The sequence below is a fragment of the Mus pahari genome, chromosome 1, assembly GCF_900095145.1.
Source record: "Mus pahari chromosome 1, PAHARI_EIJ_v1.1, whole genome shotgun sequence".
NCBI lineage: Eukaryota > Metazoa > Chordata > Mammalia > Rodentia > Muridae > Mus > Mus pahari.
In genome coordinates, this window is record NC_034590.1 from 130715905 (window position 1) to 130735716 (window position 19812).

Here is a 19812-nt window from a genome sequence, read left to right on the forward strand (position 1 = left end):
ACAAGTAATGAACATTCTGTAATGTAAGCTTCATAGCTAGAGATGTGTTTATGGCCAGAAAACTTTTATAGACGATCTTTTCAATTAACTGAGGAATCCGTGAAATAGATTCCCGGGCCCTACGTTAGAGATCCAGGGGAGGGTCTGAGGATCTGCCGAGTGAAGCCCAGCATTGAGAACAGATCCCTGGTGACTGTTATGCAAGCCATGTGAGATATAATTTCTTCCAGTGCCATGGGTTTTATGAACAGCAAGAAGACCTCAGGTGGCTACTACTTGTCCATTTTGCAATAACTACAGATGGCTATATTAATCAGTGGCAAGAAATGCCCAAAGAAACAATGGTCTTTGTTTTTGAGAGAAACAGACCAGAAAAGCATGTCTGTGACTGGGCCTTCCAATCAGATGTGCAACCTTTGCTTCTGTCCCATATCCATGAGATACTCAGTAGCCCAAAACCACCCACAGGTGGCTCTATATGACACTGCTAAGTCAGATTTCCCGAAAGATAGGCTTGGTGACTGGTGGTCTCCAACTTCTGGCTGAGCCAGATTTTCTAATAAAGTCATGCCCCTGGCATTCACACCTTGTCTCTGGGGAGAATTGACCAGTTGTACAGTGAGGCACAGCACTGTGTCTGTCTGGTAACAATGTCTACAGTGTTTTTGATATAGCCTGGAACCAAAACATCTTGTAAACTAGCCCATTAGAAAAATCTAAGCAGTTTGGGTTACTTTAGGCTCAAAGGGTCTTGAACCTTGATCTGAAGAGATGAAAGCAGGAGATAGTAGTCACGGGGCACTGAGAAACCGCAGCATGTGCCATTCCAAATCCTCAGTCTTTCCGATGAGTCTGTTGCTGTTTGAGTTCCCAGGCCTTAGGGCTGTGAAGAGCGTTAACAGAGACGATCTGTGAAGGAACAAGTCATAAGCTCTGGTTTGCCTTATAAGAGTATCTGTGCCTGTCTACAGATCATTAACAATTTGAGGAGGTGAATGGAGAGGAAAGGACTTTTCATTTCTTTTTTTTTTCTTTCTTCTTAATAGACAAAAACAATGAGATACCAACACACTGATTTACTAACAAGGCAAAAAAAAAAAAAAAAATCACTGAAACCACACAGAGAAACGAGGAAACAAATTTTATTAACTGTGTCTGCAAGTGTGAGCTCACCAGGCAAAAATTTGGACTGGACTAAACAGTAGGTGTCACTAATTTAAAGTCACCTGTCTGGGATAAATGCCTAGTATTGTTCATTAAAGTATGTGTTATCCCCTGAGCATCATGTCTCCCATAGGTCTCCTCTTCCAATACACAGAGATACATCAGAAATCACTGACCCATAGCCTTAGTCAAGCTTGCCTAGTCAGAGCAAACTGCCCCCTAAAATAACGGAGATCTCAAAAAGTATTTGTATGGTACTTCATAAATAAAGCAAGGTCACTGTCTTTGTTCAGTGTAATCTCTGTGAGAAAGGTGGGTTTTCTTTATTATTCTCTCTGTATAGGTAAGTTAACTGAGGCCCGGAAGAGTCGATGAGCTCAGCAACTCATGGGCATTTCAGAAACATGGAGAACCTAAACCGACTGTCTCCTCACCTAAAGCTCTGACCCAAGAATCTAAAATTTGTCTGATGACAGTGACCATACCGTCTGATCAGCAGCCTAACTTCTTTGGAGTCACATCTTTCCTACAGAGGCGTTAACAGAGCCCCAAAGGCATTGTGAAAACTCCTCAGGGCTGTAAGAGGCAGCGTCCACGTGCAGGTGGAGCCCAGATTGACTCCACGGTCAAAAGCTCTGACGATGTTTTGGTTGCTGGCCTGGAAAATCTAGGATGAAAGCCGGACCTGCAGCTGAGAGCTCTCCTATGCACAGGGGTCAGGCCCAGGGCCCCAGGTGGCCGTGGGTGGAGCCAGGCGCACGCGTATCTAACTGCGATCTCGAATAGGTAGGATTTGCGAAATGCTAGCTTTCAAGTCCTCTAGTCTCCACCCGAACATGATTATCGTAGCTGAGGTTTTGGCAACCGCGTGGACCCTTCCGAAGGGCAGGACCCGCAGTCTTTCTTCCGGGACTTGGGACCGGGCTGGAGCTGGGTCAGGGCCGAGCGGAAACCGAACCCAGGGTCGGGGCGGCGGGGCGCGCGTGTGAGTCCCAGTCTCCGGAGTCCGAGTCCAGGAGGAATCGAGTCCTGGGAGGTGTCCCGGACCTGGAGGAATCAGCTGTCGTTTCGGTTCCTGTGGTGGTGAGAATGCAGGTCAAGGTAAAAATCTGGGCCTGAAGATGTTCGCATTGGCCCCTGTCTGCTGCTACTGCTGGGCTCCTGCATGGGATCGAGGTTCAGAGGTCCTGGAGAGTGACAGCGCTTAGCCCAGCGCTTGAGGTGCTGTGTCTGGCCTGGGTGTCCTATAAGACAACCAGGGAACAAGCTGCCTGTCACCTTTACCGGTTCTTCTTTACTTCTACACTTTGTGTGAGAAATAGTATTATTTATTGTTCCCGAAGTGTGCAGGCAGAGTTCAGGCTTGCCACACACGTTGGCTCATTTCAACCTGGGCTGGCTGAGAGGACACATTCTTTGGTCTCTTCTCAGGCAGCTTGAACTGCCATCTCTGCTCCATCACCACCTGTAACCCTGAGAGTTTTGTTATTAGCTTCAGCTTTTACATTTGGAGCAACTGGAAAGTACTATTTGAAGATTAAGTGGGATGTGATATGCGATGGGGCCTTTAGACTAATGTTTAAAGTGTTTGACAAAGTTGCAAGAGAGTTCCTTTTCCTCCTGTACTGGGGATTGGTCCTAGGACCCCCAATATCCAATCTCTCTCCCATGGAGCTACATTCCCAGCCTTTTCAGCGTCTTCAGCAGCTGGGATAACAGGTCTGCATCATCAGGCCTTACTTGACTGTCTCATCCTGCCAATAATTCTGTACTGTCCTAAATGGCATCACTTTCCCCTCAACCTCCTTCCTTCGGAGAGAAAATGAAACCGAGGGAGAAAAGTAGAACTGAGATTTGATGTCATGTCAAGGTATAGAGAAAGCAGGGATAATCTAGTCATACATATGCTGGTCATGGTTTGTTCTACAGAACAGAGTCACTCTTAACTGCTCAGGGAAAATGTATTCTTCAGTTTCTTTGTCCCTGTGTGCAAATTAAAAAGAAGCACTATCATGTGGGTTACCGCGGGGTGCCGTGAGAGCCGATGACAGCTTCAGGAACTGGTTCTCTCCTTCCCCTGTGACATCTGGAGATAATTCTTCGTTATCAGGCTTGCATGACAATTGAGTTTATATACTTGATGAGCTGCTGTTTAGGCTCCCCTATGACTTTGATGCATTAATTTATTCTTTGCTTTGGATTGCTCCACAACCAATATAGCATTAGATATTTAGCTAGATTAGCATTTTGGGTTTAACTTTTGAGAATTTGCTTGGCTGTTTCTTATTTCTCATCAGGGGTTGTAACCATGTGGGATGGAACAAATTGTTTGGCATATATATATATATATATATATATATATATATATATAATGCACAATGCACAAATTAAAACAACGGATATATATCCTAAAGATATATTTATATTTAGGATAGATAATTTATATTTATAAATATATATTTATATATAAATATAGATTTTATTTTACATGTAAATATGTAATATATTTTATGATATATATTTAGAACATATGCATGTCATATATATATATATATATATATATATATATATATATATACATATAAAGCCACATTTTAATTTGTGCATTTGTTTTTCACATAAAAGAACCCAGATTGTATACATTGTACTGTTAGTAGGTCCTAGGGGCAAAAATCTTTGCAAATACACATGGTGCTTGCTCAAATTAAGACCACATATACAGCATTTCTCCCTATGATTATCACTGTTCTACATTAGTAAGTCAACACATGTTTGTGAAATGTCAACTATGTTATGAGCCCTCTTTCAGTACCTGGGAATACACAGGAATGTAGGAACAGGACTTTTATTGTTGGGATGGAGAAAGCAGGATGAGTTCAGCCTCAGCTACAGCTTTTTAACCTTTCCTGGAGTGCACATGTCATACAGTCAAGCATCTCTCCCTTACTTCCCTCCCAAAAAGTCTTAACTGTTAGCTTGCGTGCCGTCAGGCCTCAGAATCCTTGCCATCTAGAAGTAGACTTTTTGAATGGACAAACACTGTGATGTGTGTGTGTGTGTGTGTGTGTGTGTGTGTGTGTTTGTGTGTGTGTGCAACAAAATATCTATAGCCTTGAAAAGGTAGGAAGTTTTGATATCTTCTAGCAGATGAATAGGATTTGGGGCTATTATGTTAAGTGATATGAGCCAGTCATAAAAGACAAATAATGTGATTCTACTTATGAGCCATTTAAGAGTGTTAAATTTATAGAAATGAAATGCAGAGTGGTGATTGCCCAGGGTAGGGGTGGCAGCAAGATGGAGCTGTTGAGTGTGTCTGGAGCATAAAGGAGTTCCAGAGATGGCTGCAGAACTATGTGAATACGTATACCAATATTGAACCACACACTTAGAAAATAGGATAGTAAATATTATATCGTGTATCTTTTATCACAATTAAACATAGAAACAGGCCAGTTATTGTGGCCCATGCTTATAATCTGAGCACTCAGGAGGCAGAGGCAGGAGGATTATAAATGGAAGCCAGCCTGGGCTATCTTCAGCTATAGAGTGAGACCTCGTATCAGAATTACACAAACAACAAAGAAAGATGCTCATATAAACTACTTAATGAGATTTTTTTTTCTAAACTTTGGATATCACTGTGTAACCTGAATTCAGCTGGAATTTTCTTTTGAGTGGTTCCCACAGATAAATTGGTAGGCATGGAGCGGTAGAAGAGCATCTTGGAAAATTTCCCATTGATTTGGGCAGCCCTACACTTAACTCTTACTCTTTCTTTCTGTCTTTTGTCTCATTGGGTAGATTACAGACCTGCCACGATGGAAACGTATTTTCTTTACTTTCGATGAGTTTTGGCATTTCTGTTTTTCTGTGGAAGAGGTTCTTGGTCATGGATAGTATAGGAAAACTCTAAGGCTATTTCAGAGTGTCCTAACCAGTTTCCAGCAGCGAGAAGCAGTCATTTCATTTGCCTTCGAGCCTGGATTCTTTCTCAGGGTTTGGCCAGCAATTCCTTCTGCCAAAGCCCTAGAGTCCAGCTGTGCAGATACACATGTGGTGGCCAGGGGTCAACCTCAGGTGTTGTTCCTTAGGATGGCTGTCCTTGTTCTGAGACAAGGCCTCCCACCGGGATCTGGTGTTTGCTTGGTTGGGCTATGCTGGCTACTTTGGGAGCCCAGATCACTTCCTGTTTCTACCTCTGAGGTGTTGAGATAACAAGTCTGTACCACTGTCTAACTTCTGCTGTATTAGAGATGAAACTCAGATCTTCTACTTGTGCAAATATTGTCTACTGAGCCGTAGTTCCAGTTCCCTACAATCCATTGTAACTGGGAAAGGTGCTTACTCAGACAGAGAACACAGCAAGGTGCCTGCCGAGATGTGGTGGCATCCCATTTCCCGGATGACCTTAGGTATGTGGTCCATGGAAGCCTGGAATGATTGGCACCACAGGGAACCAACTAGCGGAAGACATTGCCATGCTCTGCCCCGTGCTGACTCCAGATCTGGAAATAATCCAGAGCCAGTTGGGCATCAGATATGTCCCTCGCCCCCTTTTTTTAACTGCAGTGTTTTGAATGGTAAGATTAATCTCGTGAATTTGGTTTTTGTTGTTTTGCTTTAGTTTTAATTCTCTGCCCTATCCTTAAACTGTGTACAGACATTACATGGAATTTCCTTTTGCCACACTCAAAGCCTGGGTCACTGAAGAATTAGAGTTCCCAACGTGCTTATCTTACTTGGCCAGTTATATGGACTAGTAACTTCTTATGAATAGCCTTTGTTTTAAACAGGGTTCTCTAGAGTCACATACTTATGGAATGTCTCTAAAGATTAAGGGAGTTTATTGTAATGACTTACAGCCTGCAGTCCACCTAAGCCAACAATGGGCAGCTGTGAATGGGAAGTCCAAGAATCTCAGTCCCACGAGGCTGGGTGTTTCAGCTGGTCTTCTGTATAAGCTGGAATCCTGAAGAAGTAGGTTCCAACAAATGTGCTGGGAAGTAAGTGCAAGCAGGTGAAGAAGAGTGAGTCTTCCTTCTCCCATCATCCTTACGTAGGCCTCCAGTAGAAGGCATGGCCCAGATTAAAGATGTATACCACCATACTTGGATTTGGAATTTGTTCTACCCCAGGCTGGTCTTGAACTCAGAGATCTTCTTGACTCAGTCTCCTGGGATTAAAAGCATGTACTACTTTGCTTGGGTCTAAGCTATTCCTGGCCACTATGCCTCAAGATTTGGATCAAAAGCACGTGTCACCCCATGTCAAGATCCAGTCAGAAGCCTGTGTCTTCCAGCCTCAAGATTTGGGTTACAGGTGTGACTGCCATTTCTGGATTGTAGTTCATTCTAGATGTAGTCAAGTTGACAAGCAAGAATGGCCATCATAGCCTTTTAAATTTTTTTTTTTTTAAATTAAGCAAACAGTTGATCAAAGAAGCAAAGATCTTGGTGAGAAATAAGTATTTTACATAGCAAATGTGTTAAGAGACCATGGAGAAAGCTCATTGTCTTGTGTTTAAGTTTGCCATTCTGTTTACTTTCCTTAGGGTTGGCAGATGTTGGCATCTGGCTTGGGAGGACCAGCCCAAGCTGCCCATGCAAACCATAGTGAATTTTGGTGAAAGGCAGAACTTTTCGTTCATGATTAGATTGTGTCTGAAAAACCACAGGCAGTTTTCAGAATGCACATTGCGTTACCTTTGCCTGGAGTTCTCTCTGTTGGGACTAAGTAAGAGTCAAGATATCTCAATGATAAATATTTGGAAATACTCTCAGTAAAAGCAAAGAATAAGAAGATCTGGGATGGTAGTTCAGTGCTAGAGCACTTGCCTGGCATGCCAAAGGCACTCCAGCACTGAAGAAAATCATGCAATGGAAAGAAGCCATGGATGCCTGCTGGCTGTGTGTGCTCTGGATTCATAAGCCACCTCAGTTGCCTTGTCTATGAAACAAGCAGCTACCCTAGATTGGCCACCGATATAAGACTTGCGTCTGTGATTTGAATCTGAGATTCTATTGAGAATCTGTTGAGAGCACCACAGTGAACTGACTTATCCAAGCTCCCTGTCTTGCCCTGGACCCTCTGACCCAGCCTTCTCTTGTCATATTTTTTTCCTCCTACATTTCCTTGTTAAAGAAAATGCGCACGTGTGTATGTGCGTGTGTATTCACGTGTTTGGTATATGTGTGAACAGGCCTCCTTGCTCATGCAGAGAGACCAGAGCTTGATGTCAGATGTCCATAACTACTCCAACTTGTTCTGTGAGATTAGGCTTCTCACTGAACCCAGACACTTGCAGCTTTGGCTAGACTGGCTAGCATCGACCCTCTGGGGTCTTCTACCTGTCTCTTCATGAACCCACAGCCCCACCACAAGTGTTGTCACAGGCGTGAACAACCACATCAGACTTTTTATGTGGGTTTTGGGGATCTGAACTTAAGCCTTTATACTTAAAAAGCAAAGACTCTAACCATTAAACTGTCTTTCCAGTCCTTTCAATTTTTAAAGAAAAGTAAATGAACAGTTTTATTGAGATAAACTATGATTATAATTTACTTAAATTGTCTTATTTGATGGCTTTTGGTATAGTGCCAGAGTTTAGAATCTACTTCCCACAGCCAATATTAAAACACTCATTGTCCCCAAAAGGAATCCAACTGGTATTAATTATCATCTTCTTCTCCCAAATCTACTTTACCCAACAACCACTCATCTACCTTCTGTCAAGGTAAGTCTTCATAGTCTGGCATCATACACAAAGGGTTGCACGCTGCTGATGGTTCTTTGTGACAAGCTCATCTTGTCTGGATGTGTTCAGGGTTATCCATCTCATCTGCATGTGTTTGGGGTTATCTATCTCATCTGGATATGTTCAGGGTTATCCATCTGTCTGGATGTGTTTGGGGTTATCTGTGTCGCAGGTTTGGCAAGGCCCTCCTTTCTTTGTTTTATTAAACACAATTCCATTGCATGCACATATAATGATCACTATTTTTACTAGTCGTTTGGTGGACATTTAGTTGTTTCTGTTTTCTTGGATCGTACAACGATGCTTTTATGGAAATCTGTGTACAAGATTTTGGGTGGATTTGCTTTCATTTCTCCTGGATAGACACATAGGAGTCTGACTGCTGGAAGATTCAGGAACTCTGAGTTTAGCTTTCTGAGAAACGGTAGATTCTTCCCTGAAGTCACTGCACCGTTTCACATTCGTACCAGGAATCTAGGATAGCTCTAACTTTGTTTTACAACATCTTTATTTTCTGACTTTCTGACTATAGCATGACAGTGACTGCACAGATGAAGTCCTGGTTTTGATTTGTATTTCCCTAAACCTGAATGACCTTGAACATCTTTTGTGTGCTTATGGCCGTGAGGGTGTTTTCTTTGAAAAAAAAAAAAAAGGAGTATTTATATCCTTTCTGAGGCACATGTATTTGAACCAAAACTTGAGGTTGTCTCCTGAAATCTGTATATTCATATCCACAGAAAAGTTAATTTGCAATCTCTAATGGCCATAATTCTCTTGAGATCTCTACCGGTCTCGGAACCACACAGAAGACTCGCTGTGTGGCGGAGACTTTGCTGGGCTTTTCCCATGCTTGTATGTGAGGATTCTTACAGGATTCAGGTGCTCAAGCAACATTTAAGGAGTTAATTTGAAAACTTTAAAATGCTACTCTTAAACTTCCATTTTTTTTTAAAAAAAGATATTTTATGTACACAATACGTATTTTGCCTGTGTAGATGTATATATGTGCATCGTGTGGGTACCCGGCACTTGTGAAGATTAGAAGGTACTCCAGGAACTGAAGTTACAGAAGACTGTGAGCAACCATATGGGTGCCAGGAACAGAGCCCAAGTCTTCTGGAAGATTAAGTGCTCAGAACTACTGATCTACTCATTCATAACCCCCTACCGTCATTCCTGAGGTGGAGGTTTTCCCAAGTAAAGGTTCAGTGAATTGTGTGTGTGTGTGTGTGTGTGTGTGTGTGTGTGTATTTGGAGGTTAGAAAATAGCTCAGTTGTTAGTCCTTGCTTTCCGTTTTGCATTTTGAGACACTTCCTCTTGCCAATCCTGAATTCCAAGCTGGGTGTTTGGTAAGCTTTGAACTATGGGCTTTGGCCTTTTCATGGGTTCTAGGGAATCTGAATTCACATCTGCATGCTTCCACAGCAAGCACGTTATCCACTGAGCCATTTCTCCAGCTCCAAAGACTGCTTTTGAAACAGTCATTTGGGGGAAGGAAATCACACATTGGACTCATTCAAACCTATGTTGGATTCAAATGAGAGGCAGAATAATGGGTGAACAGGCATACTTTGGGAAAGTGGTCACAATGAGACTCCCTAAGTCGTGGTGGACTGGTCAGGGTTAATGATCGAGAAACTTCATCTGAAGGCAGAATGTGGTGGTACTTGGGATTTATTGTTATTATTTAAGTTCACGATGTTCAAGAACGTGAAAAGTGGAAGTGGTTTCCACCACTCTTGGCTTGGAATCCACGGTGAGCTCTGTAGTCAGTGGTGGTATACTGAGTGGCTAAGGGCATCAATCAGACTGCCCAACTATGAATGCCAGGTCAGAGTGCCTACATAGGAACCCTGGCTCAGGCTGCTAACATATAAGGTCCACAGCTACTTTTATGAGCGGTTGGGCCCCTTGGGCAAATTATTCACCCTTTATAGACTTAGCATCTCATTGGCAGAAAGACTGTAGTAATTGCATTCAGGTGCTCCAGGGCAGGCTAAATATTTGGCATTGTGCAGGTGAGTGCCTGCAGAGGGCAGAATAAATGCTCACCCTGCTGTCAATATTATTTTGTCAGCTGGGTTGGACTTTGAATCTGGAGACCTTTGTCTTCTTGCTGCAGAAAGTAGACTTCCTCCACTGATAGAAGGACCGAGAGGTTTTGTAAACTCTTCCCACGTGAGTCTCAGTCTAAGAGGGCATCTGACAGACCCTTGGCTTGTACCCATTAATCCCTTTCAGCCTTTGTCATCGCTGTTAGCGGGTGCCTCACGAGGATTCCCAAACAAAATACAGCAAAACAAATCCCAATCTTTGACCTTATCCATGCTAGATAAGCACTTGCCTTCTAAGCAGTCAGCTCTCCCAAGTGACCCTAAGGGCCAGTAGAGAGGTATTTTTGACTATGTAGAGAGGAAGATTTTAAATCTTTAATAATAAAAAAAAAAATTACACAGACAAAGTTCTACATTTTGCTCAGGCTATCCTTGAACTCTTGGCCTCAAAGGAGCGCCTTTCTTAGTCTTCCGTTTGGGTGGGACTACAGGAGAGCAGGTATATGTTTGACTTCTGAGGTCAAAGAGCTTGCAATTAAAAAACAAACAAAAAAAAACTCCCTAAAATTAGTGCAATTTTAAGGACAGCTTCCAGCAAAGCAAACTAACCTAAGGCACTTAGGAACTAGAGCCTTAGTCTATCTAGTGACACAGAGGCAAGCAGCAGGCTTTCTCAAGTGTCTTGCAGCCCCTCCCACCCCCGCCCCCACCCCATCCCCACCCCCACCCCCATGTGGGAAGGCATTCCTCAGAGGCAGTTCTTATCTTCGAGACATTTCAGAACAGAAGTTGTTAAGTTTTGCTGGCTGCCACTTAGGTTTAGCAAGCATTTAGCTGAAGAGCAGTGTTGGTGGGTGAAGAAATGGGAGCCCCGAAAGAACCCTTTACTACCCGCCCTGGTGCTGGGGGTGTCAGGTTGCTGCCTGGGCCACTCCTCAGGGTCAGCATCAGGGCAGGTCTGTGGTGTAGCAGGGGCAGGAGCATTTTCAGAAGGTACTTGAATTCTTGTTTGCACACTAGATGGGCGGTTCCTTTAAATTATTATTATGAATAGTTTGGGCTCTTACTTGGGGACAGTTCGAGTGAAAGGTTTCTCTTTATAATACAATCATAAGATGTTCCGAGCATCTGAATAACAGGCTCTGGAGTAGGAAGCTTGCTGTTCTTTCTTGTTTAATCCCTCTTTTGTAGCTGCCCCTTTTGAGTCAGCGTCTCTTCCTTATGGATTGAATGTGCTTCTTCTCATCTTTCAATGTCACAAGAAATCAAACACAGAAGGGACATCTTAAGGATCAAAGTCCAGGGAAAATGGAAGCTGTCCTGTAGTTTGCTGCTGGATGACTCTCACAGGGAGGTGCTGTGCGGCGGCGGTGCCCTCTTTCCTTCCTGAGTGGCCCTGTGTGCAGTCAACCCTTCACAGAACAACACCGGGGCTTTGAACACCACAGTAACAACAACAAATAGAAGCCGGGAAATCTCGGCCTAGCAAATACCTCATGCCTGCCAACCTCCTTTAGTCACAGCATTCTTGCTCTCCTACTGACTGGCGACCGCTGAGGCTTCACTTCCTGGACCGCCCACCCTCTTTCTCACAGAGCACCTTTTTTTTTTTTTTCCTCAGCGTTTTAGGAGAACTTGGGATGGGGGAAATTTGGTATTAGAAATCTTAAACATTTTTAAAGTACTGTATTTACTTTTTTTTTATGTGGCATACATGTATGTACATGTTGGCATGTGTACATGTATGTGTCTGTATGTATGCATTTGGTGTGTGGTGTGTTGGGCTGAAGCTAGTGGTCATTTTCAGATGTCTTTATCGTTCTCCACTTTAGTTTTTTAGACAGAGTCTCCCATGAACCTGTAGTTCAATGCTTTACCCACAATGGCAGATCAACGAGAGTGGGGTTACCCCCTGTAGAAAAATAAAGATTTTTTTTTTCTACTCTATTTTCTACCCTTTGATGTTGGGGTTATACATGTAGGCCTCTACCTAAATCTTTAGTGTGGTTTCTGGATATTTCAATTCAGATCCACATGTTTGAACAAACTTTAAAGGGGGTCCAAGCCGTTCGTGTTGAATTAAAAAACCTAAAGATTACGATGAAAATCTTTTTTTCCTATTTAAAAAGAACACCTAAAAATTAAAATTTAAAAATCTTAACATGATAACTTTAAAAAAACAGGAAAAAAATGTTTAGGCAAGAAAAAGAATCTCTCAAAATTGTGTCCCTAGGAAACAATCCTGTGATCTCCTCAGAGAAATCCCTCGCCAGGTGTCTAGAGGAGTTGACAGTGGCTTGTCACCTCTGGAGTCTCACAATATTTGCATACACTTATATGGCCATAATACATTTTCTTTTCTTCCACCTTTGCTTTTGAGGATAGAACTCAATGGCAGGTGCTTGCAAGCATCCCAGGTAGGCAAATGGGCAGAGTACAGTGGGTTTAAATAAGTCAGAACGCAACGGTGTGTGGTGGGCATACAGAGACTCAGAGGGCACAGAGAGGATAATTTGATCCAGATTTCATTCTAGACAACATAGGAGTAGAGAGTAGCCTACAAAGAACTGCCTGAAGAGAACTCTTGGAGGTGAATCCAGGGGCTTGTAAGCAGTTCAGCTGATGCAAAATATGGAGACTGAGGCGGGGAGGAGAGTGCTCAGTATATAGCTCGGTAGCGAGTGGGGTATGAGCACTGTGAAGAACTTCCTATACCTGCAAGAAGTGCAGAGCCACTGAGTAGATTCAGGTGAGACTGACCTACACACTTAGTCACTCTATGAAGACTATAGGCTTTACCGAAGAGACCGGACAAAAGAAAAGCAAACCAGAGGTAGGAAGGTCTGGGAGACAGAAAAAAAAAAAAAATAGTGACTTTAGCTAGGGAATCAGAGGCATTAGCTAGGTTAGTGACTGTATAGATACAGAGATTTACACAGTACATAAGCTGTATCAGACAAGCCCAGCACTCCTAGTGGCTGATTGAATGGGAAGTAAGGCGACCACTGAAGGTCTGATTTCGCTCTTGTTTGAGAGACCTAGGAACAGACTGATAGGAGAAGAAAATGGTTTTCTGAGCAATAAGCCAGAGATTGGAGAAACCAATGGCACACAGCTGTTCATGTCGATTGGTACCAAAACAGATAGTACAGTATCTTTTGTGAGAATGTATTCTAGAGACCGGCAGGTGGGTGACATGGTGGCTCATTAGTTTTGAAAAATTGCCACTTCTGAAACATGCGTTGTGAGGGTCTTAATCCAGAGGTCACCTGTGCATCGAGAAAACATAATTCCTGCTTCCATGATAGCCAGTAAACTGCTTTGTGCTTCTCTGACAATTGCCTTTTAACTGAGACCTTTCCTGGAACCTGGGGTAGAGAGTGCAGGGGGAGGTGTCTGTGGCTGGTACATCTAACACATTCCATAACCGGTCATAAAGATTTGGAGCAGGATGCCGGGAGGAAGCAAAGTCACACTCATTAATAGAAAAGATGAAAGAGAGGAGGAAAAGTACCCCTCCCTTTTAATTCAGGGTGTGTGATGGTTTCTATATGCTTGGCCCAGGGTGTGACACTATTAGAAGGTGTGACCCTGTTGGAATGGGTGTGTCGCTGTGGGTGTGGGCTTTAAGACCCTATCCTAGCTGTCTGGAAGTCAGTATTCTGTTAGCAGCCTTCAGATGAAGATGTAGAACTCTCAGCTCCTCCTGCACCATGCCTGCCTAGATGTTGCCATGTTTCCCACCTTGATGATAATGTACTGAACCTCTGAACCTGTAAGCCAGGCCCAAATAAATGTGTCCTTATAAGGGTTACCATAGTCATGGTGTCTGTTCATAGCAGTAAAACTCTAAGACAGGGTGCATTGTCAGCAAGAATGAGGATGTCCTGGCTTCTAACATGGTCACCTGGGTACAGTGAGGAGCCCTTATGGAGCCTAACTAAGTAGCAGTGAGGAAAGAATGGACAGACTACATTTGCAATCAAACTGTTATACTCCTTCTCATATCCGATAAGGGGAGCAGTTATATGTTGTGTAAGCAATTAGTTGAACTGCAGATTTATGAGTGGATTGCCTATCACTGGTGTCAATAAGAGGTCACTGTCCCTGCACTTTGTCCTATCTTTTTCTATACTACTTCAACGCACATGACTTCTGTTGATGTATAGTTAGAAATCACCAAGCACAGGATACTCTCCGTAGAGAAGTCTTCTGTTGTCTGTGTTGTTCAATATTCTCATGCTTTTTAGGGTGCAGCTATAGATGTTTTCAAACTTCTAAACACTTCAGGCCACACAGTGAAAGGAGGCTGCTTTCCTAGCAGTAAGATGCCCCTTTTACTTATTTCATTTGTCATTAAGTGCGAGGGATCTGGTCACTTCAAAATCATTTTTGGAAGTTGAACATAAATAACAAAGAATTGTCAACTATCAGGAGCCATTGGAATTCATTATGATGAGGATACTCTCTAAGGGGATATTGCCTAACAGTTACTAGTAGCTTCTGCTGGTTAGTGTTTCTGTCAGCTTGATGCACGCTGGAGTCTGCTTCTTCTTCTCCTTCTTTTTTTTTTTTTTTTTTTTTCTTGGTTTTTCGAGACAGGGTTTCTCTGTATAGCCCTGGCTGTCCTGGAACTCACTCTGTAGACCAGGCTGGCCTCAAACTCAGAAATCCACCTGCCTCTGCCTCCTGAGTGCTGGGATTAAAGGCGTGTGCCACCACGCCTGGCCCATGCTGGAGTCTTCTAGGAAGAGGGAATTGTATAGGAGGAATTGATTCTACCAGAGTGTCCTATAGATAAGTCTTTGGGGGCGTTTTCTTGATTAGTTATCAATGTGGGAGGGCCCAGACCACTATAGGTGGTGCTACCCATAGGCTGTTGGTCCTAGGTTGTTTAATAAAGGAGGTTGTTAGAAGGAGCAAATCAGGGAGAGCAAACCAGTGAGCTGCACTCCCACCCCCTGGCGTCTGCTATAGCTCCTGTTTCCAGGTTCCTGACCTGCTTGAGTTCCTGCCCCAATTTCTCTTGGTGAATGAATTGTTACCTGAAAATATAAGATGTGATAAAGTCTTCTCTTCCCTACGTTGATTTTAGTCAGTATTTGATCTCAGCAATAGAGAAATAAACTAAGGCATGCCTTGTGGTTTTTACTTATAAATTGACAATCTGCACAGAGAACAATGTAGAAATATCTGCATTGACTTAGATTTTTGACTCTACAAATACAGATGTGCATGAAAGCTATGCTTTCAGGGATATTTTGTACAAAATGAAGAATGTCATAGATTTACATGAGTAGGTTATCTGCTTTGTCTAAGGATTTCTGTATAAAGGAATACAGGTTAGCATCTGTAAACAAAAATGTAAGATTATCATTAACATCATTATTAATGTTAAATCATTGAAGCACAGGAATAAATATTTGTGTGAAAATTTTTTGTTGTAGATTTATAAGTGCACAGAATAGCTTTGGCAGAATGTTCACTGAAGCATAACAGAGCTTAGCTCTGAGAGGGAAACTGGGGGCCAGGTTACAGGAATGAGATGGACAGTTTACTTTCACACGAGCGTCTGTGGTCTTTTGTGGATTCTGTACCATTTATGGCATTATCTATTAGAAGGTATGTTTTGGGGAGATAGCTCAGAAGTAGAGCATGTGTGAAGTCTACACAACCCATGTGAAGCTTGGGTTGCATCTCTGGCACTGGGAGAACAAAAGAACCCCTACCACCTCTGAAGAATTGGCAGGACTTGCTTTAGCCTATTCCAGCATGGAAACTTGGGGTGTAAGAACTAAAGGTGTGTGACATTATAGCATTTACAACTATCTTTTTGGTTTGTTCATTGCCATGTGACAACAAAGTTGTAGAGGGTTTGAGGCAACTTTAATAATTATTGTTAAAATGGAGATAGAGTATCTGTGTGCAGCAGACATGGAAGTTTATTATTGGAAAAAAAAATAATAGCCCCTGGGCTTATTTACCCAGGAAGAGGAAGAGTTATAGATTTTGTCCTGGGGATTTGGTTCACTTGTTATGAACACTTGCTGCTCTTCCAGCGGGCCCATGCTTCCTTCCAAGAACCTACTTTAGGTGGCTTACAACTGCCTAGGACCCTGGCTCCATGGATCCATACCTTCTTCTGGCCTTTGTGGGCTTCCCGTCCTCACACAACATACAGTTAATTATAAAATAATCTTTTAATCAGTCTTACACATACGCTTTGCTGTCTGGAGTCACTTGTAGCCTAGAGAAGAGAGTGAGCCTGTTTTAGTGCTTTTTCCCTTCCACATCTTATTCTTTACCTCACATTCCTGTTCCTTGAGTGCAGATAGCTATAAATGTAGTAATTTAGAGATCCATATTTTAGAATTCATTTTAAGAGTTGTTTGTATTTATTATGTAGCAGGAAGATGTATTCCCTTTGCAGTGTCCAAAAGGATGCTATGAATGCTCCCAATCTGTCTTAAATTTGGTGGGTTCTTTTCATTATGTCTTAGTTACGTTTCTACTGTTGTGACAAAGCATGTCCAATTAATAGAAAAAAGTTTATTAGGGCTTACAGTTCCAGATGACAAGTCCATGACCATTATGGCAAGGTTCTGGGCAGTAGTGGAGAGCTTACATCTGACCCACAATCACAACACAGAGATAGAGAGATATAGAGATAGAAATAGAAGCAGAGAGTAGACAAAGATAGACAGAGAAATAGAAATAGACAGAGATAGATAAAATTATTTCATTGTTACTTCATAAAACTGTAATTTTGCTGTTATAAATCATAATGCAAATATTTGATATGCAGGATATCTGATATCTGACCCCTGTGAAATCCTCAAGGTTGAGAAACACTGTTTTAGATAAAGTTCTTCTGCATATTGGAGGAATTATTGGTATTAGCTATGCAGTTATGAATATTATTTTATCTAAAAAAGCAAAATATTTATCACATCTTGGCACACATGAAAGGCTATGTTAATGTAGGATTATTTTGGATTATATTGTTGACTTAGTGACCACTTGTGTGTTTGTGTGTGTGTGCGCATGTGTGTGTGTGTGTGTGTGTGTGTGTGTTTGTGTACAGACACACATGTGTTCATTTGTATCTGTCCACATATGATTGTTGTTTACCTTATTGTTGGTTTTCCCCAGAACATCTCCTACCGAGCAGTTTCCTCCCAACTCCTGAATCTCTCATTTAGTTTGGTCATCATGGACAAGATTGTCACCCTCTCCAGTTTGTTTGTAGTTTTAATCACAAAGGAAGTATTTCTCTGAGATTTCCTACTTTTGTAACAATGCACCTACTTTTATTGAGATAAACCTGCTTTGAATTCAGGTGTCAAGTCACCGTTGTGGATAAGGACTGTTTTTTATTTAGTCTCTGAGCACTTTCTCCTGTACCTTAAACTTGGGTTTTGTCTCTATGTTTTTCTGCTCCTCTCTGACCACATGGTTTTGTTTTGTTTTTGCTTTTTTTTTTTAACGTCTTAACAAGAACATTGCTGAATTCTTTAGTCACTGTGGCCAATACCAGTAGACATAACTCAATAACAGTGATCAAGGATCCTTAATAGTTTTTAGTGTATTAAGGGATCTTCCCAAGTCTACAAAAACATTGCTTTTCAGCATGAGCTGTTACTGATGAAGAATGGAAACAAAACATCCACATTAAAAAAAAAAACCTTTACAATATGTATTTATTTATGTGTGTATGTACATGCCACAGTGCGTGAGTGGCAATCAGAAAACAACGTGTGGGTTCCTCTCCCTTCACCATGTGAGTCTGGGGCACTGAATTCAGGTTACCAGGCATGGTGGCATGTCCTTTACCTGCTGAGCCATCAATATAGCCATGAGAACACTTTCTAGTTTTTAATGAAAACATTTTTATATAATATACTTTGATTAATTTCTCCTCCAGTTCTTCCCAGCTCCGACTTCTGTCCCCATTCAAATTCATGGTCTTTTACTCCTTCTCTTTAAAAAAATCCACAAAGCAAAAACAAACAAATAAAACCAAAACCTCCCACAAAACACACAAAAATGAGAATCAGAATACTTAAAAGATCAATAAGACAAAATGAAACTAAAGATTCAGAGAAAACCATGGAGTTTGTTTGTCTTGGCCAATTATTTCTGGCCATGGACCTGCCCTAGAGTAATATACCCAGTGACACTCCAGGGTAGAAAACTGATTATTTCATTACCAGCAGGTATTATTTGCAAATAGCTTCTTGGTTAGGGATAGGACCCAATTTTTCCCCTGTCAAGGCTGAGACTCTATCTGGCTTGAACCTGTGCATTCTGTCACAGTCTCTGTGGGTTCATGTATTGGAAGACACTGTTTCCTTGGAGTCATTTATCATGTTTGGCCTTTACAATCTTTCTTCTGTTCCCAAGGTCCTCTGAGCCCTGAGTGGACGAGTGTCATGAAGGCATTCCATTTAGGACTGAGTGTTCCAGGGTCTCTTACTCTGTACATTGTCCAGTTGTGGGTCCCTGTATTTGTTTCCATCTACTGAAGGAGAAAGCTTCTCTGATGGTGGCTGAGCAAGACACTGGTCTATGGGCATAGAGAACATCATTGGAGCTGGGCGTGGTGGTGCACGTCTTTAATCTCAATACTTGGGAGGCAGAGGCAGGTGGATTTCTGAGTTCGAGGCCAGCCTGGTCTATAAAGTGAGTACCCTGTCTTGAAAAAAAAAATGAGAACGTCATTGGGAGTCATTTTATTGCTATGTTCCTTTAGCTGAATAATAGTACATTTTCTTCTAGGCCCATGACCTATCTATGCTATTGGTTGCACCCATAACATTTATGCCACTGTTGTACCAGTGTATCTTACAGGGAGGTCACTGGTTATGTCTCAGGGTTTGTACTGGGAGATATTGATGATTACCTTTCTCCTCCAGTAGCATGCAGAGAACCATTTAGCACCATGACTGTTATTCAGTAGGGGTCAAGCTTCTAGCTGGGCACTAGCTCAATGTCTCCATATTCAAGGACATAAGTTAAGTGTCTTCGGCATTAGGGCTTTTCCATCAGGTTGTGGAGAGCAATCTGTCTTGGCAATAGGCTGTGATGTTTACAGTGGTCATGGGCCTCTTTGTCCAGTGATTTAACAAGGTCCATTCCAGGCACTGGAGATTTTACTTGTATATACCTATATATTTAAATATGCTTCTATGGCTTTCCTAAAATGCATTTTGTAGCACAGGCTGGTCTTGAACCTACAGTGATCCTCCTGATTTAGCCTCTGAGTACCAGTATTACAGGAATAAGCCACGATACCCGCTTCTTTTCTTTTATTCTTTTAGAGGAGGGTTTGTTTGGTTTATACATATAAACATATATACATTTATTTAGAAGCAGGGTCTCTCCAGATAGCCTTGGCTGGTCTGGAACTTGCTTTGTACATCAGGCTGCCCTCAAACTCACAGATTCACCTGCCTGTGCTTCCTGACTATTGGATTTAAAAGCAGGAACCATCCTGTCCTGCTTTTAAAAGAGATTTTGAATTTGTCCAATTATTTGTCCTCTCCCCAAAATGTGAGATAGGTTCACACTGTTCAGCCCAAGAGGGCCTGGAACTCTTGGCAGTCCTCCTTCCTCAGCCTCCTGAGTGCCAGACTGACAAGCCAGGGCTCTATGTCCAGATGCCCCAAACTTTAAAAAGCAAAGTCCTTGTGTTCCTTCTGTTGGGCTGCACCAAAAACAGGTATTCCTGTGGATAATGATGAATAACACTTATTCTGAAATATCCAATACAGTTCCTTAGATAGTTGTGTTTCCTTTAAGTTTAGCTTCCACTTAATTTTTTTTTTTTTTTT

At 42.1% G+C, this 19812-nt stretch overlaps 1 protein-coding gene across 3 annotated transcripts in view; it reads left to right on the top strand.

The window, feature by feature from the left end:
* The first annotated feature begins 1881 nt into the window (after positions 1–1881).
* The window catches only part of Trpm6 (transient receptor potential cation channel subfamily M member 6), a 146893-nt gene continuing 128962 nt past the window's right edge, over positions 1882–19812 (top strand). The window contains exon 1 of one of the 3 annotated variants that reach the window (XM_029537897.1): positions 1882–1950. Coding sequence is in view for 2 of the 3 variants with exons in the window: in XM_021220067.2 (XP_021075726.1) it covers positions 2254–2265 (12 nt within the window). In the remaining variant the exon portion in view is untranslated. The other 2 variants (XM_021220067.2, XM_029537891.1) reach the window with 2 other exon arrangements.